This window comes from Protopterus annectens, chromosome 12.part0 (genome assembly GCF_019279795.1).
Source record: "Protopterus annectens isolate FY-2018-M chromosome 12.part0, PAN1.0, whole genome shotgun sequence".
NCBI classification, from domain to species: domain Eukaryota; kingdom Metazoa; phylum Chordata; order Ceratodontiformes; family Protopteridae; genus Protopterus; species Protopterus annectens.
The window spans coordinates 742425025-742451149 of record NC_056746.1 but is presented as its reverse complement, the minus strand read 5'-3'; the positions used below and the strand labels follow the sequence as shown (position 1 = coordinate 742451149).

Genomic DNA, 26125 nt, shown 5'->3' with positions numbered 1-26125 from the left:
TTACCAGCAACATTTTTTTTCTTGTGCTTCTCTCCCCTCTCTCCCCTCCTCACCCCCCACAGCAGATACCTATGGTCAACACACTGTTGCCTGTTTGCTGCTTGATTTTTCTCACTCCCTAGCTCATCATTACCTCTCTCCACTCTATATTAGTACAACCTCAACTGTCTGCCTTACCTGGATGATTGTCTCTGGAGGGCCCTGTATCCTATCTCTGGATCAACCCACTCTGTTCGCCCTCGCTACGCTCGGGCTCACTCTGCTCCCCTACCCTACCCCCATTCTCATTTGATTTATACCTACCTTAACCACCTCACCCAACCAAACCCCCTATCCCCTTCACCTCACACAATCCCCTGCCCTACCTCACTACTGCTCCTCCCCTCTGTCCACTCCTCCCAGGATGCAAACTCCTCCCCTCTACTTTTAGCTTATTCCCACCCCCTTCAATCTCCTACACCATAATGAACTACCTTAAACCCATTCTCACCTATACATTCCTTCTCAAACTCCTATTCCTATCCTACAACTTTACCTCCTTAAACTCGCAACAAGTCATGCACTTCAAATCACCCACTCTGCAACACTCTTGCCCCCTTCCTCAATACCAAACTTACAGTAACATAGTCCCACACCTCTTCACTCACTCAACCTCTCTTCTCTTGCCCTTCAAGCTCCTACACACCCACCGAGCCAAACCTCATTTCCAAAATACCTCACAACTATAAACAAACTTACTTTCCATCTACTTCACTCCATCACTCACATAAATGTGCTATCTGACATCCACCCCAACCCAGGACCCATAAACTGTAATGCAAAGCTCACACTATCTTCCACATACTCCACTACCTCTCCATCCTATTCTCACTCACATCCCCTCCCTTCCTTCCAAAAATCCTCCAACGCAGACCTACTCCTTTTAAATTTCAACATCCATAGCATCTAAAACAAGTCCAATGACTTACACGCTACCCTATCCCACTACTCTCCAGATAGAGTAGTGTTAACTGAAACCTGGCTAAAGCCCCACATTAAGGATACAGAAATTCTAACACCAGGCTACAACATTATATGAATGAATAGGCTCAACAGATGTGGTGGGGGTGTTGAAGTAATGTTTAAAAATGCCCTCAAAATAGCCCAACTGAACCATTTGCCTCCCACTATTCCCAACTCTGAATTATTACTCACCCACCTTAAAATCAACCCCAATAAAGGAATAGTTATTATAGCCACCTACCCCCTTCTGGCAACAACCACCTGAGTATCAAACACCTACTCTCCTGGGCATCCACTGAATTCACCCAAGAAACCTTTATTCTGGGTGATTTCAACTTAGATTGGCTGTCCTATACTAACAACCCATCCAACTTTATTAATCTCTTCTCCTTCACCCAGACCATAAACTGCCCAATGAATATCAATAAATACTCCAACAAGCACTGTACTTTAGACTGGATCCTAATCAACAGACCCAACCAAGGTCACTTAGCTGGATGCCTACCAGACACCCTCAGTGACCACTACCCAACATTTCTTTATAAAAAACATGTTTACCCAGAAAGTAACATTATTTACAAACACATTACTACCAAAAAACATTTCTTCCTCACTACTTTCCACCTTCTACTACAGCAATGTAACTGGGCCCCTCTTAAATACCTACCATTAGACGATGCAGTTCAGTACTTCAATGAAACCTTCCTTACTACTCTCAATAAGCTGGCCCCTACCATAAAAATTTGTGTTAGGACTAAGCCTCTCCCATGGTTGTCCAAAAGTACCAAATTACTAATGCGAAGCAGAGACAATGCCTGGTCAAAATATCATACATCTAGGGAAAAATCGGACCTAACCAACTATCAACAGCTAAGAAAAATAACAACAAAAAAAACAATTAAAAAGTGACAAACAAGCATACTTCCTATCCTGTCAGCAAAACAACAAAACAACTCAAAAATATTTTAGCATTGTATCAACCAACTTTTAAACCCAGGTCCAACCTCACCCCCCCCATCCTCCTCTAATAACACTGTCCCCATAGCTACCCAGTTTAAAACACAATTCATCAGTGCAGTAACCTCCCTTCTGGACAACCAACCAGCTCAGCCACTTACCATATTCACCAGTAACCTGCACAGCAACCCAACATGTCTCTAAAGCTTAGCACGCTGATGATTCTACCCTTATCTGTTCTGCTCCTTCCACCCTAGATCTCAAAATTAGAATGCAGTCTGCTTTTCAGGACATTGAATCCTACCTCTCACAATACCAACTCATTTTAAATCCCAAACAAAACCAAATTTATAGTATTTAGCAATAAAAAATCCAAAACTTCATAAATCCCACTATCCATCACCTCTGCTAATGGTACCAAAATTGCCCCCACTAACTACACAAAACTCTTAGGTATTACCATAGATGAATACCTCAAATACCATAAACTGCCCAATGCATATCGATAAACACTCCAACAAGCACTGTACTTTAGACTGGATCCTAACCAACAGACCCAACCAAGGTCACTTAGCCGGATGCCTACCGGACACCCTCAGTGACCACTACCCAACATTTCCTTATAAAAAACATGTTTACCCAGAAAGTAACATTATTTACAAACACATTACTACCAAAACACATTTCTCCCTCACTACTTTCCACCTTCTACTACAGCAATGTAACTGGGCCCCTCTTAAATACCTACCATTAGACGATGCAGTTCAGTACTTCAATGAAACCTTCCTTACTACTCTGAATAAGCTGGCCCCTACCATAAAAATTCGTGTTAGGACTAAGCCTCTCCCATGGTTGTCCAAAAGTACCAAATTACTAATGTGAAGCAGAGACAATGCCTGGTCAAAATATCATAGATCTAGGGAAAAATTGGACCTAACCAACTATCAACAGCTAAGAAACAACAAAAAAAAAACAATTAAAAAGTGACAAACAAGCATACTTCCTATCCTGTCAGCAAGAAAACAAAACAACTCAAAAATATTTTAGCATTGTTATCAACCAACTCTTCAACCCAGGTCAAACCTCACCACCACCACCCCCCATCCTCTTCTAATAACACTGTCCCCATAGCTACCCAGTTTAAAACACAATTCATCAGTGCAGTAACCTCCCTTCTGGACAACCAACCAGCTCAGCCACTTACCATCCCTAACACTACTATAGTCAGTCACAATCCCCTCTTCTTCACAACTATACAAACTAACTACATAAAAAATCTCTTGTCCAAACTCAACCAAGCTGCACAGCTGCTGACAAACTCCCTAATGAATTCCTGCAAATGGCAGCCCCTGTAATTGCATGTCCCATCTCAATACTCATCAACCGCTCTATCAATGAACAGTATATCCCTTGCATTTGGAAAATATCTCACTCCATAAAGTTGTCTCATCCAAAGAAATAACAAACTTCTGCCCCATAGCAATCCTCTCCCCCTCACAAAAATCCTAGAGAAATGCATCCACAACCAACTCTTAAACTACTTCCTTATCAACAACCTACATTCCAACTCTCAGCATGGTTTCTGGCCAAAGCACAGTACTAGTACAGCTCTCCTTGCCTTTACTAACTCCATCCACCAACACTTGAAGAAAGGACAACAGGTTGCTTCTGTATTTCTAGACATGTCTAAAGCCTTCGACACCATGTCCCACCAGCTCCTTCTTAACAAACTATCCACCTACGGCCTTAGCTCACCCACACTAACCTGGTTCCTTAGTTATCTTTCTAACCATCAACAGGCCACAGTATGGGACACCTCACTCTCCCTCTCCTCCCCACCTCTGTGGTAGTTCCCCAAGGTTCCATTCTTGGTCAACTCCTCTTTATCATATTCACCAGTAACCTGCACAGCAACCCAACATGCCTCCATAGATTAGTATGCTGATGATTCTACCCTTATCTGTTCTGCTCCTTCCACCCTAGATCTCCAAATTAGAATGCAATCTGCTTTTCAGGACATCGAATCCTACCTCTCACAACACCAACTCATTTTAAATCCCAACAAAACCAAAGTTATAGTATTTAGCAAAAAAAATCCAAAACTTCACAAATCCCACTACCCATCATCTCTGCTAATGGTACTAAAATTCCCCCCACTAACCACACAAAACTCTTAGATATTACCATAGATGAATACCTCAAATTTAACATACATATTGCCCAAACCATCAAAAAAGTCCACATTAAATTAGGTAGCCTGTATAGAGCCAAGCCATTCCTAACACCCAACGCCAGGCTTGTCACTGCACGCATGCACCTCCTAAGTACCATTCTCTATGGTTCCATTGTCTTCACCAACCTCCGGAAATCAGACCTCAATAAACTGGAATCATGTTACCATAAAATTGCTAAATTTGCCACCAACCTCCCGCTCACATCCCATCACTGCTCATCACTTTCAGCATTAAAATGGCTAGAGCTACCCAACCTTCTGTCTCTCAGTCATCTAGCCTTAACCCACAAAATAATCTACCATCCCAATAAATGCAATGCTATATCCTCCTTAGTTCAACCATACTCCAACCATCGAGCTCTCAGATCCTCCAACAAACTCTTACTTAAGGTATCCAACTCCCACAACCAACACAGCAACTCCCTCTATTCCCACAACATAGCCAAACTCTGGAACTCCCTCCCAGAAACCCTAAGAAACATACCCTCACATGAACAATTCAAAACGCTACTAAAAGACCACCTTAGCACCCATTGGCTATGCTCCTATCACTCCCCTGCTTAAACCCATTTTCCTGTCTTGTTAACTACTCTCCAAACAGTCTTTCCTCCTGCTTCTTTTGTAATTTAGTTCTACTTCCTTTACCCCCTTTGCCATTAGCTCTCTCAGCTTGTGATTAATGCTTTATTTCAGCTTCTGGTTTATTCCCTACAGAGCTGTTTCTATTAGCAAGTTTTCAGTTCCCACCATCCTGTTGTGTTTGTTCATTGAGGTAGGTCTTCCCTTGGACCTCCACCAGTAAACACACAGTACTTGTGTAATGTTTCTTCCTGATATGTAATGTTTTTTGATATTGTAAAAATGCATTCTATTTTTGTGATGTTTGTTTTGATATTGTAAAAATGCATTATATTTTGTGATAATCTGTGTATCTAAAATCTACTTGTATTGTATTTTCTGTGGAGATTTTCTCCCTAGTCCTCCACTGAAAATGGGCCTCTGGCCCAGTCGGACATTCCCAGCCAACAAAATGTAATAAAATAAATAAATAAATAAATAAGGGCACAGGTAAGCTTGGGCCATTTTAAGCCTTGTCAACTTCCCTTTCAAAGGTGAGAATTAAACCCTGTACCTTGTGTTTGTGAAGTAAACACTTTAACCATTTTACCAACCATTATACCAACATGCATTAAGGGTCAGTGAACTGAGCCACCTCTTTCAATGTAGAGGTCTCCTGTATACTTCTTCAGCAACTGAAATTACACAGGACACTAGTTCATTACAAAGGTGGCATTCACAGCATGAAATGAACAAGGAGTAACAATTTAAAGATTTCAAACTGCTTAATCTACAATGTAGTTGATATCTGGAACAAGCATCCTACTTGTGTAATTTATTTTTTCTGTTAAGTTGTGTGAAGAGCCTGGATGCACATATGAGAGAGAGTTACTGGATGTCCTTCTATTCCCATGTTGCAGTATTCATAATCTTTGGGTTATCCTCTGCTTATACCCGAATGTCCAGCCAGTATACAAAAGCTTTAGTCACTGTAAGGTACGTGGGATGTCTGACATTGGCCGTAGGTTGCATGGGCCATAAAAGTGACCTCTGCATGTACCTTTCCTCAAAACTTCTCTGCCACCAGTCAAACATCAGCTGTTCCTGCCATCTCTGCCATCAGATCTTCAAATTTAAGATAAGTACCCCATTGGGATCATTTTCTTCTTCTTTTTGGTCAGTGCATGCCTACTTAGGTTTATGTCATCCTGGAAAGGAAAGTGTGGGTCGGACATCAGATCCCCCATAAGGACACCAGTGACCTCTGTCTTTTCTGTCTAGGGCCCAATCACAACCATAAAACCTGTACGATTTGTCAGGCCTTCATTCCTAAGACTCTTTGCAGCCATCTGCATGCCCTAAACATCTTCTTAGGAAACCACCATCTTAAATGTCTGGCTCTGGCGATGGAAGGGCCATCTGGTCAGACCGTCGAGCCACCTAAAAAGAAGGCCAAAGTTTCCAGGCTTGAACCTATTGCTGCACCTCCTCCACCTGATGTTCCCCCTGTGCTGACGTTCGCCTGGAGAATTGTATGGAACCAGCCGAGTTAGGTATAGCAGGTACTGTTCAGGAGGCCACAGAACCTAGAGGTCAAAGAATGTTCATGGAGGTTTTGCAGACATCGGGTGCCAATGACAAGGGGGAACCTCAACTCGCAACAGACGTCTAGACTGGTCCTTCCATTGCTTTAGAACAGTCTGAACCTAACCCTCCTTAGGCCCTATGCCATCCGGGCCTGCTTCTTCCTTAAAAAGGAAACAAAAGGCAAAACATGTCTCTCCTCTTTCAGAATGCCTGCCTAATTGGCAAGCTTTCTCACAAAGCTTATTTAATGCCCTCATAGCCCTTAGGTTTTCTATGCCTGCTTCCCCTTCAGCTGCCCCTCCAGTTATCAGTCTTAGACCTCAGACTGAAGATCCTCTTCCTCTTGAAGCTGGAGACACTTCAGATTCTTCTTCAGAGGACTGCCTTTCCTATGCCTCTCAGATGCCTCCCCTCTTGGATGTTCTTCGTGTTTCACTGTTGCAGTCATCACCTGTGGGTTATCCCTGCTGTGGTAGCCCTCAGCCGACCTGAATATCAGAGTCAATGTTTTTCTGCGTCGACCGCTGTCGCTTGTTGACTGACATCAGGTCAGGTCATCAGTGCTATAAAGCAAGGCAGCTGACGTCATTACATCAGTCTTATTTGCCATGGAACCCGTAGCAGAAGCAGTTTGCAAGTGCATGGGTTGGTCGCTACCAGAGTTTAAATTACAGCTGAAAACGTCTAAAGCTAAGTACCCTGTTGGGGATCCTTTTTTCTTGCACTAACCAATGTCCGAAAAAGTTAACAATTGTCTCGCCTGTGGAAAGCAGATCCCACACCGAGACTTCCATTCATATTGCGTCACTTGTTTAGGCCCAGACCATGACATCCCCTATGTGTTCTGTGCCCTCTTTAACGCAAGAACCATTCATCATACAGCTCTTATTGTAGACAGGTATTTTCGACTTCCATCTTCGCATTCCAAAATGGCTTCCATCAGCCAACAATCTGTAGACATTCCAGATAAAGATAGAAACAGACCACACAAGGCAAGCCTTCCGATGACTCTACTGCTAAGCAGGTCGTCAGTTCTCCGGAATTCAGTGATGTGCTTTCGCAACCCCTGATGCCTGATATGATATCTACACAGGCCTCTACCGTGACTCTTTCAGAGTCTGGTATGCGGCAGAAATCTCCTTCATCTTACAAGTCTTTGCTTGTCTATGCCTCGGTTGGGTCCAGAGCTGCAACTCAGGCACCGGCTTCTGAGGAGGCCTTTAGCACTACCGAATCTAGACAAAAAATGACGTCTTCTCATCCAACTACCGTTTCTCTCAGACCGATGGATACTCTTGGGCCTAGAAGCTAGGCCACTCCTAGAAAATCTACCTCTAGCCACCATCTTACTTTTGCTCCACCACCCCAAGCCCAAATGCTTAAAATGGCAGAGGATCTTATCTCCCTTATCAGGGCAGTCAGGCCACAACTCCTAAAAGAAAAGACACCCTTCTCCTGAAATACTAACAGAACAAGATTCTGAGGAATCTGATTATTCAGATTTTGAAGAGGAGCAGCAAACTCTGACTGCTTATGAGGATTCAGATGCAGAGGAATCCATTCCTTCTGCCTCCCCACCAGAAGACCTTTCCTTCGGGGAAACTCTTCACACCCTCAGGGAACATTTCCACTGGGAATCCTAGGACATCCCTCAGTCTAAGAAAAGATTAAGAGACTTTCTAGACCATCCCCCCATCTTAGAGGTGGTGGATGATGTTTTCCATGAATCCAGCTTAGCCCCTGATGCCCTCCCACCTGCTCCCAGTAAACCTGACAGGTATTACAGAGTACTGGATTCTCACAAATACCTGTACAGAAAACGTGCTGCAGACCCAGAGATCATTACACAGGGACCTAAAAGGAGCTAAGGCTAGTTCTGATAAGAATCCTATTCCTTCTGACAAGGATTCCAGAGCTCTGGACAGATGGGGTAAAAAAAGTATACACTTCTGCAACCGTAGCTATCAGATAACTCAACTGTCAGTTCCATATGTTAAAATAACAACAACACACTTTGGAACTATTAAAGCAAAAGATTTCAACCTTTCCTGACTGTGCCAATTCGAAAGAGTTAGCAGATTTACTGCACTCTACTTGTCAAGTGGCCAAACACTCATTGCTCTGTGGATATGTCGCCCTAGAAACCACAATCAGGGCAGCATTGTCAGGATCTGTCATTAGGAGACATGCATGGTTGAAGGAACAACCTCTCCCTGATTATGTCGTCTAAATTAATTGATGCACCCTTGGATAAGGACTGCTTGTTTGGAGTAAAAGCAGAAGAGGTGCTTAAAAAGATGGAAGACAAAGCAAAAGCTATGCAAACAGTAAAAGATTTCTTTCAGGTACAATCTCCTAGGTTCAGCAGCAATTTTCCCTCTAAGCACTGGTCCTTTCCTGCACCTAGCAGACAGGGGCAAAGTAAGCCCCATAGGGACAGACCACATAGGCCCCTATCCCAGGGACAGCAGAGGACCAAACAGTGGACCATTTCCACCCCAAAGGCAGGGAGTTCTAAGCCATCCCTCTATGGCAAAAGCTCTCATTGACTCCCTCTCTCCCCTCTGCCCTCCTTTCACTCACCAAAGGCTAGGAGGAAGGCTGTCCCTCTGCAAACAATATTGGCTTTCTGTTACAAAAGACCAATGGGTCTTACAGATCATTTTTCAGGGATAGAAATTCTCTTTCAACAAACTCCCAATTCCAAGAGGGTACCTAGACATACCTCCAAGTCAGTGGGCAGAGGCATTGAAACAAGTCCAAACTCTCATATCCCAAGTGGCAGTAGAACCTGTCCCCTCAGATCAAACAGGCAAAGGCTTTTATTACAGATTATTCCTTGTTCCCAGAAAAGAGGGAACTTGGTGCCCCATCCTAGATCTATCCATTCTGAACACCTCCCTGGTGGTCCTCAAATTCAAAATGTCAACTTTGCAGCAGCTACTGCCTATGCTGACAAAGAATGCCTGGTTAGTGACCCTAGACCTAAAAGATGCCTACCTCCACATACCCATGAGGGAATCCTGCAAGAAATTCCTGCGCTTCAGAGCAGACTCACAACATGTTCAGTTCTCTGCGCTACCCTTTGGCTTATCTACTGCTCCCAGGATATTCATCAAATGCTGAGCCCCAGCCATAGCATTTTGCAGACAGAGAAATATACAGATTTACCCTTATCTGGATGACTGCCTCATTCAGGCAGGGTGCAAAGAAAAGCTGCTGCAGTACCTCCTCTTTGTCAACACCCTCCTAACCTCCTTAAGGTTCACCATCAATGAGAAGAAATCAAAGCAAACATCCTCCAGGAAGATCATTTTCTTGGGAGCACTCTGGGCACAGCATCCCAAATGGCCTTCATATCCCCAGAAAACCAGAGCTTCCTGCCTCTCTACTTTACCCAGCTGGCTTCCAGAAGTCACTTGATTGTGAGGAAGTTCCTGCAAGCCTTGGGGTACATGGCATCTTGCATCCTCCTAATTCCTCTGGCCAGGCTTCACATGAGAAAACTTTAGTGGTATATAAAGAACCTTTGTTGTCAGCACTCTCAGCCTCTAGAGACCTGTTTCCCTCTGATCCCCTTTATAAGGAATGAGTTTCTCTGGTGGGCAAGGGCCTGTGCCAAGAACAAGGGTCTTCCCTTCATCCTCCACCCAACTGGGCAGACCATCACCACTGATGCCTCAGACATTGCTTGGGGCACTCACCTAGCAGGCAGGTGCACCCAAAGTCTTTGGGATGCCCAGCACCTTCCCTTACACATCAACCAGAAGTAAATGATGGCAGTACAAAAGACTGTGACATCCTTCAAACCCCATCTCAGGCCAGGGGTTCTCCTTATCCAAACAGACAACACCACAGTAATGCAGTACATCAACAAACAGGGAGGGACCCAATATTACCCTATGTGCAGGCTAGCCATGAACCTCTGGCTGACAGCCTCCTCCTTGGGATTACACCTAATAGCCCAATATCTACCAGGGATCAACAACACCCTAGCAGACCACTTAAGCAGAAACTTACTGAACCCCCATGAATGGCAGCTCCACAGAAAAATCTTTTTGCAAGTCACTCAGGAGTGGGGAACTCTGTAGGTGGATCACCACCTAGCTTGGAAGGTGGATGCCTTGACCGTCCCCTGGAACTCCCTCTTTGTATACAGTTTCCCTCCTCTGCCTCTTATTCCCAAGGTCCTGATCAAAACAAGGGAGGAGAGACCAAAGGCCATCCTCATTGCTACAGATTGGCCCAGACAACATTGGTACCCCTTACTGTGCAGCCTGACATTACAGCCTCCCAGGCAGCTTTCCCTGATCTCAGACCTCTTGACTCAGGTGGTGGTGGTGGTGGTGGTGGGGGGGGGGGTACGGCACCCAGACTTGCAGACTCTCATACTGTCAGCATGGCTAATACTCTAAAGGCAAACAGGGGGCCCCTGTTAAGCAAGCAAGTCCTAGACATTATCACAGAGGCCAGAAGGCCCAGCACCAGAAAATCTTATGCAAGGAAATGGAAAAGATTCTGCTCCTGGAGTCAGTCCAGAGGGGGCAATTCCTCACAACCTTCCATCCCTCTCATCCTGTACTACCTAGCGGAGTTACTCAATAGTGGCCTCTCCTCTTTTATTAAAATCCATGCCTCAGCCATTTCGGCTCATTTCAATACAGATCAGTCCCTGTTCTTACATCCTTTGCTCAAACAATTCCTCAGAGGGGCTTCTAATATCAGACCACCCAGAAGGCCACCCACGCCAGACTGGGACCTAAATTATGTTTGGAAAAATTAACCTTACCACCCTTTGAGCCTGCTGCGTCAGCAGAGCTGAGAAACCTCTCCTGGAGGACTGCTTTCCTACTAGCTATCACCTCAGCTAGAAGGGTTTCAGAACTTCAGGCACTGATGGCCCATTGAGCCCTTCATCATTTTCATTGCAGACAGGATCTCCCTGAGGACTAACCCCTCCTTTATGCCCAAGGTGGTATCTAATGTGACTCTCAACCAGGCCATACATCTATCCACCTTCTTTCCTAACCCTCAAAACAGGGGGAAAGAATTCTGCACTCACTAAACATGCACAGACAGCTCAGATACTACCTGGACCTTACTAAACCCTTCAGGAAAATAGACCAACTTCTTGTCAGCTTTGCCCCAGGGGCAGAGGGGTAGCCCATTTCCAAGCAAACCATTTCCAAATGGATATCACACTATCCATTTCTGCTATAGGTTACATGGGAAACCACCCCAAGTCTGTTCATATCCATTCCACTAGGGCAGCCTCCACTTCCACAGCATTCCTCAGAGGAGTTCCCACCTGAGATATCTTGGAAGTAGCCACCTGGACTTCTGTCCATGACTTCACAAAGCATTACCACCTGCCTCTTTACTCTAAGGCTAGGGCAGGCTTTGCCTCTGCAGTTCTGCAAGGCATGCTGACCCATGCCTAGGTCTCTTACTAATCCTATCACCCCTCTCCTCAGCTTTAGAAATCCTCCCACAAGTGATGACTGCAACAGTGAAACATGAAGAACATAGTACAGTAGTGTACACTTACCATAAATGTAGATGTTCAAGTGTATTCAATGTTGCAGTCCTGGTTTCCCTCCCTCTTTCCCCCTTATATCCTCTTTCCTTAGGGAGACATAAGCTTCTTATGGTGGATTTTAGCCACCAGGACCACTTTATCATATTTCATTGGGCTTCTGACTGGTTAGGGCAAGAAAAACTGATGTAATAGCGTTGGCTGCCTTGCTTTATAGCACTGAAGACCTGATGTCAGTCAACAAACGACAGTGGCCAACGCAGAAAAACATTCACTCTGGTATTCTGCCCGGCCAAGGGCTACCACACAGGGATAGCCCACAAGTCATGACTGCAACAGTGAATACACTCGAACATCTACATTTATAGTAAGTGTACACAACTGTACTTTATGCCTCCCCTGAGGAGGACTCTGCTGAGGCAGACTCCCCCAGGAGAGTACCTCATTTTTGGTGAAACCATCTTTTAAATGAGAGAGTTTTTTAAATGGGATTTCACTGAAATGTTTGAGGTTCAAAAGAGGTATTATGAACTCTTACACATGGACACCCCTTCATCTTCTGCCATCCCTCAAGTCTTACCAACCTTTTTGGATGCCTTCATTGCAGCCTCTAAAAACCCTGAATCCCAACCACCAGACCCTAGAAGGCTTGACAGGTTTTATAAGGTCCCAGAAGGGGCCAAATTTCTGATTAAATGCACTTTTGCAGACCCTGGCACTGTTTCAGTATATGCAGACAAACCCTCCAGATTATTTCCCTCCACCTCTGTCCTTCCCACTAGTAAGGACAGTAAGACCATGGAATGCATTGGCAAAAGAGTATGCACCTCTGCCATTTGGCTTTTAAGTATGCCCTGCCCCTTTTAACTCAGGTTTCTAAACTTTTGGCTGATCTCCCACACTCGCCTTCTAAGATTCAAATATCTAGCCTCATCTCCTTGTCGTCTCAAGTGACAAGACACTTAATCAGATGCAGCTATGATGCTGCAGTGGCCTTGGCCAGATCTGCAACTTCTGCCTCAGTGCTTAGAAGGTATTCTTGGCTGAGACTCCAACCCCTACCTGATGATATTAGGGCTAACGTTCTGGATGCACCCCTGGACAGTTCTGCCCTGTTTCCTGGCTAAAATGGCAGAGCTTTTCAAAACCTTTCAGCAAAAGGGGAAGGAATTACAAGACGTAAAACATTTGTTTGTGTCTCCAGTCCCTAAATTCCGTAGCAATTGTCCCACCTAGACACAGTTCATCAGGAAACATTCTTCTCCTACCCCTCATTCTATGAGCAAAAAGAGCTCCAGGAAGCAGCAGCCACCCTCCAGGCCTGCTCGGACTCCAGTTCAGAAACCTCAGTTTCAGGACAGGGCAGGTAGTCTGTGACTACCTGCTTTCCCCATCACCCTCTCCAGATTCCATTCCCCTATCCCAAAGACTGTCTCACTGTCTTCCCATCTGGTAAAGCATTACCTCAGACAAGTTTGTCTTGTCTGTTATAGAAAAGGGTTACTTTATGACTTGGGTTATTCCTCCCTCCTTAAGAGACATCCCACAGCCACTGAAGGACCAACTCCCTGTTTTTCAGACAGTCTTAGACAGCCTCCTCTCTCAAGGGGCTATCCAACTTGTCCCTCTGTCAGAAAAGGGAAAGGGCTTTTACTTCAGACTTTTCCTAGTCCCAAGGAAAGATGGCCCATGGAGACCCATCCTGGATCTCTCCCACTTCATTTTTCACATGTTTACATTCCAGACTCTTTTTCCCCTGCTAATGCCTTAGGCATTTCCGGCCACTTTGGACATCAAAGATGCATATATACATATCCCCATAAGGCCCAGCTACAGGAAGTATTTATGATTCTCTGTGGGTTCCTCACATTTTCAGTTCTCTGCCTTGCCCTTTGGACTATCTATTGTTCCAAGGGTATTCACCAAGTGTCTGGCTCCAGTGATAGCCTATTGCAGGGTCAAAGGGCTTCATATTTTTCCATACCTGCATGACCTCCTGATCCAGGCAGGTTGCACCACTTCCCTACACATCCATCTCCAAAAATTCATCTCTGTCCTGCAGTCCTTGGGGTTAAACATCAATTTCTCCAAGTCCAAATTAAACCCTTTCCAGGACCAGGTTTTCCTAGGGTGCAGAATAGAGACAGATGCTATGAGGGCATTTCTTCCACCCTAAAACGTGGAAAACCTGAAGCAATACCTGTTGCCTGTCCTCCACACCACTGCTGTGACAGCGAGACAATAACTCAGACTTTTAGGACATATGGCCTCCACTATTCCCATGTTGCCACTGGCATGACTCCACATGAGAAAACTTCAATTGTACCTGAGGTCCACATGGACCCAACACTTCCACCCCTTGGACCACAACATTCCCTTCCTACCATGCCCAAGGAAGGAAATCCTTTGGTGATTTCATCAAGTCTCTCTCAAACCAGGACTTTTATTACAACCTCTCATCCCCAGTCCATGAGATGTACACAGATGTCTCAGACCTGGGCTGGGGAGCTGCTGTGGGCAACTTAAAGGTGCAAGGCATATTGATAGGCCCCTTCAAGTGGGCGCATGTCAAAATTAGAGAAATGAGGGCCATCATCCTTGCTCTGAGGGCCTTCCAACACATTCTGAAGCAAGGCCCCCTGAAGTTGTTCACAGACAACACTACAGTTCTCTGGTATGTGAACAAACAGGGGGGAACAAAATCTTACTTGCTATGCAGACTTTAGGCCAGGCCTGAAAATTGGCGGCCCAACATGGAGTCACCCTGCAGGCAGTCTATATTCCCTCAGCTCAGAACACTCAAGCAGACACCTTGAGCAGCTCCATGTCACAATCCCATAAATGGATGCTACGCAGGGATGTATTCCTAGACATAGTCCACAAGTGGGGTACACTACAAATAGATCTGTTTGCCTTCCCTCTGAACAGACAACTTCCACTCTTTCGTACTAGGGCACCCAGCCCCCTAGCGAGGGCAAAGGATGCCTTTTTCTATCTCAAGGAAGGGGATGCTTTTGTATGCATTCCCCCCCTTCCCACTCCTACAAAAAGTCCTGTTAAAAATTCAGCAGGACAAACCAAAAATGCTGTTCGTGACTCCCTTTTGGCCAAGACAGCATTGGTTCCCTCTCCTTCTGCATTTAGCCAGGGGCAGTCATCACAAGTTACCTGACAGAGTGGACCTTCTCACACAGGACAAGGGATCCCTAATCCATCCCCACTTGGAATCTCTGAACCTAACCCTGTGGGTGATAGAGTCTTGATCCCTTTCAGACACCTTTACACTGAGGATGTGCTTAATGTCCTGCAGGAGGCCAGGAAACCCAATACTAGATCTTATTTGTCCAAATGGAAAAGATTCTCCATTTGGTGTCTTCAAAGACAGCTAGACCCATTTCAAGGAGAGGTCCCTTTATTGCTGTCCTACTTGTGTGAATTGTTGCAAGCAAGGCTGGCATATTCTTCTGTTAAGGCCCAACTAGTTGCTATTTTGGCTTGTCTGCCTCTTGACCCTCCTCTTGCCTCCTGACTTCCAATGAAGTTATTCCTTAAGGAAGTACTGCACCTCAGGCCCCCAGGAGGTCAGTTCCACCCCCATGGGAGATGAACTATGTTTTAGAGAAGCTCACTGTTGCTCCTTTTGAACCAGCATCAAAAGCCTCTCTAAAATACTGCACTTGGAAGACTGTTCTTTTGGTGGCTCTGACATCAGCCAGGAGAGTGTCAGAGCTCTAGGCCCTCATGGCCACCCCACCTTTTCTAATCTTCCACAAGGATAGAGTGACCTTAAAGACCAACCCTTCCTTCGTGCCTAAGGTGGCCAATGAGCTGTCCTTGAACCAGTGTGTTCACCTCCACACCTTTTTTCCACATCCACAGAATGGCAGTGAGAGAGTCCTGCATTCCCTTGATGTTCACAGACAACTAAGATTCTACCTTGACAAGACCAAGTCCCTTAGGAGATCAGAGTTGTTTGTCTCATTTTACCCCAGAGCTCTGAGAAAAGTGGTGACAAAACAGATTAGTTCTGTCTGGATTTTCAGGGCAATCTTTTTTTATTACACTACCATGACAAACATCTAACCTCAAAAATGAAAGCCCACTCCACTAGAGCCATGGCCTCATCTGGAGCCTTCTTCAAAGGGCTGGACACTGCTTCCATTCTAGAGGCAGCTACCTGGACATCTGTCCATATCTTTACTAAACACTACAAACTGGACCCTATTTCCAGGTCTAGAGCAGGGTTTGCTAGGGCAAACCTGCATGGATTCTTGGAAAACAGTTCCATACCATCCTCCACTTCTTCTGTTTGAGCTTTGGTACTCATTCAAAGGTTATGAATACTGCAACCAACATGGGGATAGAAGGACATAGAGTAGTTGTGTAAAATCTTACCATAAACATAGATGTCCTTCTCTTCCATGTTGCAATATTCTATCCCTCCCTCCTACCCCCTACACACACACACACACACACACACACACACATATATATGTGTGTGTGTGTGTGTGTGTGTGTGTGTGTGTGTGTGTGTGTGTGTGTGTGTGTGTGTATATATATATATATATATATATATATATATATATATATATATATACATATATATATGTAATCTTATTGGATAACACAGGACTTGTGCAGCTATCCTGGGACCGAAGTCCAACTGGGGCATTCAGTTCTCAGGAAAGGTACGTGCAGCCATCACTTTTATGGCCCACGCACCATACGCCCAACGTTGCATGGCCCACATACCTTGCAGTAACTAAAGCTTTTGTATACTGGCAGGATATTCAGGTCTAAGCAGAGGATAACCCAAAGGTTATGAATACTGCAATATGTAAGAGAAGAACATCTATGGTTATGGTAAGATTTTACACAACTATTCTATATGGTGAGGTAGAGACAATGGACTTTTTGTCTAGGCCTGAACTGTGGCATGCTTGTGAACTGTAATGGTTAAGGCTGTAAGGTGTCCTTGCAAAATTTCATGATATAGTTAGCAATGTCCCTGTATGGGCATTTAAGAACATTGTTACTCTTTATGGATGGAACACCCAACTTCCAACACACTGCTGATGCAGCACTTACAATGTTATGTAAGATATTCACCTTCTCTGTAGGCCACTTTTTTGAAAGCTACATGTTACATTTTAGTCTTGAAACAAGTTTGAAAATAACTTTATGATCTCCTTTTCTGTGTGGAGCTTTTTCCCTACCTCTACCACTGCCTCATTAAATATGTTTACCTCTGAGGCAACACACAGCAGAGTTACAGACTTTCTCTTCTCCCCCATTTAAGACAGTAGGCTGTGAAGTCTCAACTTTGTCAAAACTATCCATCTGAAGTAGGAAGACTTCATTTGTCTGCAACCTGTGGGATTCGGATCCGACATCGGATCCGAGCCGGCAATTCATAAGCTTTAGGATCCGAGCTCCTATCTCCTCCCTTTACCCATAATCCCCTGCTAAGCCCTGACTGACCCCAGATTTCGTTTGCCGCGTTCAGTAGCTGATGGGATTTTTCGAGCTCCATAGCAAGAAAATTGGTGACACATTTTTTGATTATATCTCTTTCTTATAACTTAGCAGAAGTTAAAGTGTGTTTGTTTAGGCTTCCTCCCTTCTTTAGTTAACCTTCTCGGGTGTCCGTTTAGTGTGTGTTTGTTGTGTGTGTGTTTGTTGTTTTAGGGCCTGTTAGGGCATAGCCATGTCTAAAGCCCCCAAGGCTATATTTTCTAAATGTACCGAGTGTGGCCATAAGCTTTCCCCGGCTGATGGCCACACTCGGTGCGTTAAATGCCTGGGGGTTGAACACCTTTCATTTGTGCAGGGTTCAACCCCCGGGCTTTAAGGGAGCGGAGGTTAAAGTTGGTTCTGGCGGGACTTCTCCCTCCAGAATCAGCTTCGGCCTCGGCCCCTGCTCAGGAATCGCCAGTGGCTACTTCGGTCTCCCTTCCTCCGGCAGGGAGACCAGGAGGGAAAAGGAGAGGCACAGGGAGGGGCACCATAAGTGGCGGGCCGAGGCCTCTGTCTCGGCCCCGCCGCCTAAGCGTGCCTCTCCTCTGACTTCTAAATCTCCTCCTCCTCGGCTCCGATCCCCTCAGTTCTCTCCCGGACCCGAGGAGGTGAAGACTAGACCTTCGTCGAGGTCATCGAGGCGACACTCTAGATCCGCCTCGGTGGCCTTGTCGAGGTCAACCTTTTCTATGTCGGACGCTGATATGGACCGGATGATGAGGCGATTCATCCAGGCCCAGATGCAGATGGGAGTGCTCCTGGCCCCTCCCCATCTGGGAGGGGCCTCGACTCCTTTTTTTGCCCCCATAGCTCCTTCTCCGACCCGACTCCCAGGTTCGGAGCTTTCGGAGCCGGGCAACGTTGGACCTGGGGGTGGGTCGGATCCGGCTGGCCGGCGCACCTCGGATCCGATCCTTCCCTTGAGTGCTTTGGGTACTTCGGACCTGACCTCACGGAGCCGTGGGCCTAGCCTCGGATCCGAGGGAGCCAGTGTCTCTTCGACTCCATCTAGGTTGGAGCACACCAGTCTCTCGAATCCGACGGTCTCGGCTCTGGTTCTGATCCATTCGTTGGATCCGAGTGGGGGTCGGCTCTCGGGTCTTAGAGAAGTCGGCTCCCCCTCGGCCTTCGACTTTGTGGAGAGGGTTCTGTCGAGGACATCCGGACCCCCGGTCCCTGTCTCGGCTCCATCCCGCACTCCCTCGCAGCTGGGCCAGGCTCCCATCAGCCGGTCTCAGGGACAGCCCGCCTCAATGTCCCAAGTGGTTCCTTTGGAACAACTGCTTGCTGGCGAGGACTCCTCGGACAGTCCCCCCGAGGAAGTGCCTCGTAAGCATAAGTGTAAGAGGAGGCACGTGGACTCCCCCGAGTCTATTACTGAAGACACGGACTTGGAGGAAGGGGAGGGCTCCCCAAGATCACCCCCAGAAGATGTCTCCTTTGGAGACATTATGGAAATGTTAAGGATCGGGGGGGGGTGTCTGCCCCCAAGGCCTCCTCGGATGAGTCTGTGTTCTTGGAGGCATTTGAGGCGGGCCTGTCTACCTCTTGGGTGTCCCCTCCTGCTGACCATCTGGTGGACCTTATTGCCACCAGAGCGTGGAAGGACCCGGACACCGTAGAGCTTGTTCCCAAACGTCTGGATCGAATTCTTAGTCTCCCATCAGACCGTACTCATTGGAGTAAGGGACCCCCAGTAGATGCCATGCTGATGGCTGCAGCCACAAAGAGGGAATTGGCTCAGGAGAGTCCCTCTATGCATCCCCCGAGCAAGGAATCCCGCTCGATGGATCGCATTGGGAAGCGAGTCTTTAGTTTAGCAACCTTCTCCCTGAGGGCGCTGAACTATATGGCACACGTGATCAGGATGCAGCGAGACCTGATTAAGGAATACGCTGCATCTCCCCCAGAGTCCATTTCGGTGGAGGACAAACAAGTGTACTCCACCCGTATGGCCACTCTCAGAGCGGTGTCTAATACTTCAATGCGGCTCTTATCTCACACAACAGAGGGAGCCGCTAGAGCTAGCAGATCGGGCCTTGTTATGAGATGCCAGGCCTGGCTCCACCACTGTGACTTCGCGGAGCCCTTCAAAGCGACCTTCGCGAATGCCCCCTTCGATGGTTCTGCCCTTTTTGGCAAAACGGTTCGCGAAACGTTTGTCCAGAGCAAAAAGGACGGGAAGACGCTGTCTGCCATCGGAGTCCGCTTCTCAGCTCCCCAGAGGTCCTTCTCGAAGAACCAAAAGGGACAGAAGAAGATGTGGTTCCGGAAATCGCAGCAATCCCAACCTGCTCCGGACAACCAGTCCTTCCGTGGCAGAGGAGGACAGGGAGGTCACCGTCCTAGAGTTAGAGGGGCTCCTAGGAACTTTGGGTCCAGAGAACCTTTCTCTGACAGACCCACGCAGCAACCCTGATGGGTTACCCGGCTGCTCCTCTCTGGAGGCAGTCGGGGGGCGTTTTTTGAGGCACCTGACATCATGGGAGTCAATCACGTCAGACTGTTGGGTGCTTCGAGTGATATCCAGAGGCTATTCAATCCCCCTTCACAGTATTCCCAGATCCAAAAACCTCCCCGATGTACCACCCGATCAACGGGAGGAAGCAACTGTGGAAATCGCACAGCTGCTAACAAAAAGAGCCATCCAACGCATCCCCTGAGATCAGACCGGATCAGGGTTTTACTCCAGGTTCTTCTTGGTGCCAAAAAATACGGGGGACTTAAGACCGATCCTAGACCTGTCACAACTGAACCTGTCTGCAACCAAACAAAAATTCCGGATGGTCACCTTACAATCTATCCTCCCCTTTTTGCGGGAGAACGATTTGATGTGCTCTATAGACCTCAAGGACACGTACTACCACATTCTAATGGACAGACGGTCCAGGAGGTTCCTTCGCTTCCGACTGGGAGCCAGTCACTACCAGTTCAGGGTCCTTCCCTTTGGTCTCACCTCTTGCCCCAGGGTGTTTACCAAGGTACTTGCAGTGGTAGCGGCCCACCTGAGACTCCAGGGGATTCAGGTGTTTCCATACCTGGACGCCTGGCTCCTTACAGCGTCATCAAGGCATCTACTGTGCTCAGCCAGGGACTATTTCCTTCATATAGCCCCTCAGCTGGGCATCACCATAAACCGAGAAAAATCTTCCCTGGCCCCCACACAGCTTATAGATTTTATAGGAGGAAGACTGGACACAAGAAACATGCGGGCATTCCTCACTCTAGATCGACTGTCCAACCTGAGGTGTCATATCATGGCCATCTTAGAACCTGCTCCGACTGCAGCTATGGTCCTGAGGGCCCTAGGTTCGATGGCGGCAGCCATCCCACTCCTCCTTCACGCTCGACTACACATGAGAATCCTTCAATGGACCCTCCAGGTCCAATGGTCCCCACTTTACCTTCCTCTCAACAGCCCAATAGCCATCAGCAGAGCATGCAAGAGCTCCCTGTTTTGGTGGCTCCAGTCGACGGACCTCCTGACAGGGAGACCCTTCTGTACTGCATTCCCCCTAGTCACAGTGACCACGGATGCTTCTTGCCTTGGGTGGTGGGGGCATTCAGCGGGCAGGATTGTCCAAGGCACATGGAACACTTCAGAGACCTCCCTGCATATAAATGTTCTGGAGATGAGGGCAGTGCTATTAGCGTTGCAAGCACTACACAGCCTTCTTCCTGTAGGAACTATTGCTATCCAGACAGACAACATGTCGGTAGTCTGGTACATCAACAAACAAGGGGGAACCAGGTCCTACCCCCTTTGTCGAGAGGCCATGAGAGTATGGGAATGGGCAATCTCCACCAACCGCTTTCTTGTGGCAACGCACATTCCGGGAAGGTCCAACATTCTAGCGGACAAGCTCAGTCGCACCATTCTTTCCCCTCACGAATGGTCTCTCAATTCTCTAGTAGCGAAGCAGATTTTTGCCGCCTGGGGGCAACCCTGTTGCGATCTTTTTGCTTCTCCCTCAAATGCCAAATGCGACAATTTCTTCGCTCTACTTCCCCCATTCGGGGAATCCCCGAGAGACGCCCTGGTGCATGCTTGGCCTCCCGGTCTCCTATACGCTTATCCTCCTCTTCCTCTAATGCAAAAGCTATTACAGAAAGCCAGCAGTTTGGGGAGCAGAATGATTCTCATTGACCCATTCTGGCCTCGTCAACCATGGTTCCCTTATGTATTTTCTCACCGAGTGAATCCGCCCTGGATTCTAGATCCAATTCCGGATCTCATTTCCCATCCTCAGGGGCTTCCAATCCCGAACCTTCACACTCTGAAATTGACAGCTTGGCTGCTCCAGTTCCATCCCTAATAAGGACTCCCGGTATCTCTTCACCAGTGAAAGCCATCATAGTGGCTGCCCATAAACCTTCTACTAGGAAGGTTTATCGAAGCAAATGGAAGCGGTTCTCTATTTAGGCGGAACATAAAAATCTTGATCCCTTTTCCGCGCCACTCTCTGCGGTACTAGACTTCTTGACAGACCTTTTCCAACAAGGAGCAAGCTCTTCGACGGTAAAGGTACAGATGGCAGCTATTTCTCATTACCATGTGGGTCATGACTCGACACCTCTCACGGCTGCAAAAATTTGTAAAACCTTTCTTAAGGGTGCTTTCCTCTTAAGACCTCCTGTTAAGGAAGCCATACCACCTTGGGACTTATCTTTAGTGCTGTAGTCCCTAACCGCTCCTCCTTTTGAACCTGCAGCCTCTGTGGACTTGAAGTATCTTTCCTGGAAAACTGCTTTCTTAGTGGCCATTACGTCAACTAGAAGAGTTTCAGAACTCCAAGCTCTGTGCGTCAAACCACCTTATCTCTCCTTTTTTCCTGATAGGGTCTCCCTCAGGACCAATCCTTCCTTTCTTCCAAAAGATTGCTTCCGAATCCAATATTAACCAATCTATTAATTTGCCAGTTTTCTTTCCCAAATATAAAAACAAAGGAGAATATAAACTGCATTCCTTAGATGTTCATAGACAACTGCGTTTCTACATTCACAGAACAGCTGGTCATAGACAATCCGATCAACTGTTCGTCTCCTTTGCAAAATTCGCACTGGGTAAGGCAGTCTCTAAGGTCGCATTGTCAAAGTGGATTTCTAATTGTATCTTTCAGTCTTATGACACCTCAGGAAGGCCAGCTCCTCAGAGCACATTCTACAAGAGCAGTATCTACTTCTGCTGCCTTTAAATCTAGAGTACCATTAGATGATATCTGTGCAGCAGCCACTTGGACCTCATCTCATACTTTCATTTCACATTACAAAGTGGACGTTGTTTCCAGAGGGAGAGCATCCTTTGGCTCTGCGGTGCTCCGGAACATCCTTCCATGACGGCCGCCCAAGATCCAGGTAGCTGGGGACTCTGTCCCACAGGTTGCAGACAAATGAAGTCTTCCTACTTCAGATTAAGAAGTTATGTACTCACCATAATGTTCCATCTGAGTAGGTGACTTCATTTGGATGCAACCATCCCCCCCTCCATCCACCTGACCTTTCATGGCGCTATTAGTCCTGGTTTTCCCAGGATTCTGTTATACTGGTATTCACAGGGCAAACTCAATCTGAGGTCAGTCAGGGCTTAGCAGGGGATTATGGGTAAAGGGAGGAACTAGGAGCTCGGATCCTAAAGCTTATGAATTGCCGGCTCGGATCTGATGTCGGATCCGAATCCCACAGGTTGCATCCAAATGAAGTCACCTACTCAGATGGAACGTTATGGTGAGTACATAACTTCTTATTTGTAGAAGCCTATGCAGTCCTTTATATGCTGTTTATCTGGCCAGGCATGTGTTTTTCACTGTAAACGACAGAAGCATGTTTATTTACATGCATTAACTTCGTGTGTATCTGCTGATCCACTAGTATGCTTTACTAATTGCTGTTTGTGTGAAAAGAGACTGTATTAGCCCAAGAAATTCACATATATGTTTGTTTCTGTGTTACAGGTGGGCTTACCTGAAGATACTGTAAAGCGCTGCATTCAGCAGCTAGGACTGGCCTTGGACTATATGCACAGTAAAAGTCTGGTACACCGTGACATCAAGCCAGAAAATATTCTGCTGTTTGACAGGGAGTGCCGGCGGGTCAAGCTCTCAGATTTTGGCATGACTCGGAAGATCGGATGCAGAGTTAAACGTGTGAGTGGTACCATTCCTTATACAGCACCAGAGGTCTGCCAAACAAGCCGGACAGAGGGTTTCCTGGTGGACATCAGCATTGATGTGTGGGCCTTTGGAGTCTTAATTTTTTGTGTGTTAACTGGGAACTTCCCCTGGGAGGCAGCTGTGCCTTCTGACAACTTCTTTGATGAGTTCAGTAAATGGCAAAAAGGACGTCTGAATGGTTTACCATCTCAATGGCGACGTTTTACAGACAATGCCCTTCGGATGTTTCAGCGATTGCTCACCATTGATCCAGAAAAACGGTGTTCAGTGAAGGACGTATTTTACTTTCTTAAGTATGACTTGATGTCTGAAGCCCGTAGGAGACCCTCATATCGCTCCAGAAAGCATGTTGGGGAGAAATCATCAAGCTCCACACATAAACATGAGGTGCCCACACCTTGTGCACCAACTCCACTGAAACGGACCATACTGACTGATGCAACTGGCCCAAGGATAGCTACTGAGATAGGACAAACCTCCCCTTCTGGAAACAAGACAGATGGGCGTCAGGAGAAGAAAGCACAGATGGTCCTTGCAACTGCAATAGAGATCTGTGTGTAGATGCCCATTAAAGACCAAAAAAAAAAAGTCTACAGTGCAGTTTTATTAATATTTATGAGAACATTTGGAAAACCTCACACCCTGTGGGTTCGCTTAAAAGCTCGTTTAATGCTTTTGTAGAAAAAAAGAGTGATTTTTTTTTTCTGTTTAAAAATCTTTGGAACAGGGTTAATATTCTCTGTTTTTCTATACATTTGTGTTATTATTTTTATTTTCTTTAACTGGATCCCATAAATTAGGATGACTTTGGCAATTTCATTCACTTAATGTTTCTCATATCTGTCATAGTTATTGTTGTCACAGAATTATTGCATGACACATTTTGTTTGCTTACTCTTCCATAACTGGATCATCACTTCACACCGTGCTCTTTCTTCCATTCTTCCCTCTTCCAATACAATGATCTAGTTCCCTGAATTATTGTATTCCATTGACCTTTTCTGGATAGTATCTTAAGAATTTCAAGATTATACCACTCTTTCTGTGAACAAATAAGTTTACTCCAGCTTCATGTTCGTTGTCATAATTTACCCATTTTATAAGCACAGGTTCTGATTATAGCCCAGCACACACACACACACACACACACACACACACACACACACACACACACACACACACACACACACACACACACACACACACACACACACACACACACACACACACACACACAGACACACACACATCTGTGTGCTTCTGTGATACCTTACACCACTTCAGACCCTGCACCATTATAACTGCCATCCAAAATGATGGCCTTTATTGTGTTTTTCTTACTCATCATAATTTGCAGAATGTTGTTTGTCAGAAATGGTAACACACGTGTATGTGTTTGACAGGAGTTAAAGTTTATGCAACTACTTGAAGCAGTTCTCCACAGATGGCACAGCCTAGGCAGACACCAGATGCCCATCACTGGTGAGGTGAAAGTATTCTTTTCAGAGAAGATATGGTACTGAATTGGTTTCATCTGTCTTGAAGTGTTGATAATGGCAGCATGCCATGAGATTCACTAGGTGTTTTTTATCAGTGTCATGCCCAAGTTTGCAATATATGCTGGATTAGCTGCATTACATCTGTGTCCAACATATAAAGGTGGGCTTCTTCTGAAAATGGATACAGTACTGTATGTAGTATTTTACCAACAGTTTCTACAAAAGTAACGCTGTGTGCCCTTTACACTAATTATAACCTGTCCTCAGCATCCATCCTTCTGCTACTCCTTCTGAGTTCTGTTGTGTGTGTCACCCCCTTTCATATGGCACGATTGTCCCAGTGTCCTTCTGCATTGTGTCCCTTTTGTATATCTTGTCTCCACCCTGAATGCTGCATGCTTTGTCATGAGCATTCTCACATTTGTAGCCAGCTGTCATACCTTTCACTTCTCCTTTGTCTTTCTCAGGTGTCACTATAGAACTGTGCCCTACAGAGTTCCTCTTTGGTGCTCCTATCATGACTCTAGGTTTGTAGTGAACTCGGTTTAGATGGTATCACATCTTCATGGTAGCAACACAGGAAAATTATGTTGCTAAATGTGTGAAAGATGAAAAGCAATTTAGTTAGGGGCAGTTGCATGGATATTTACCCAAGTAGGTCTGAAATACTCAGGAACAGGAGATACATATGCTTAGGGTTATATGAAATGGCGTTCTATCATCCTTATTGCAGCTTTGTCACTGCACACATCAGCCCACCACATACACAGGTCAAATTGTACTATTGGGGAGTACTTTCATGTTACAGAGTCATTTCATAGTAGGAAGGTGTACCCGAAAAGGGTCAAAATCTTAGAGGATACATTGAAAGCACAGGAAATTACTCAGGTCTTTCATTCAAAGAAAATGAAAAAATTTGGAATGATAGCAGACAAGCATCATGTGATTCTAAAGATTCATGAACATACATGCATTCACAACAGTCAGAATTGGTCACAAAATATTGCATTCTCCATATAATGATGGTTTAGTGGTCTACTTTAAAGCTTCCCATCAAGTTATTATA

At 46.0% G+C, this 26125-nt stretch overlaps 1 protein-coding gene across 1 annotated transcript in view; it reads left to right on the top strand.

The window, feature by feature from the left end:
* Positions 1–24720, top strand: part of SBK1 (SH3 domain binding kinase 1) — an 854789-nt gene extending 830069 nt beyond the window's left edge. The window contains exon 4 of the mRNA XM_044089810.1: positions 23342–24720. Coding sequence (XP_043945745.1) covers positions 23342–24121 — 780 coding nt within the window. The 3' untranslated portion in view covers positions 24122–24720. The remainder of the gene's footprint in view (positions 1–23341) is intronic.
* Positions 24721–26125: the final 1405 nt, after the last annotated feature.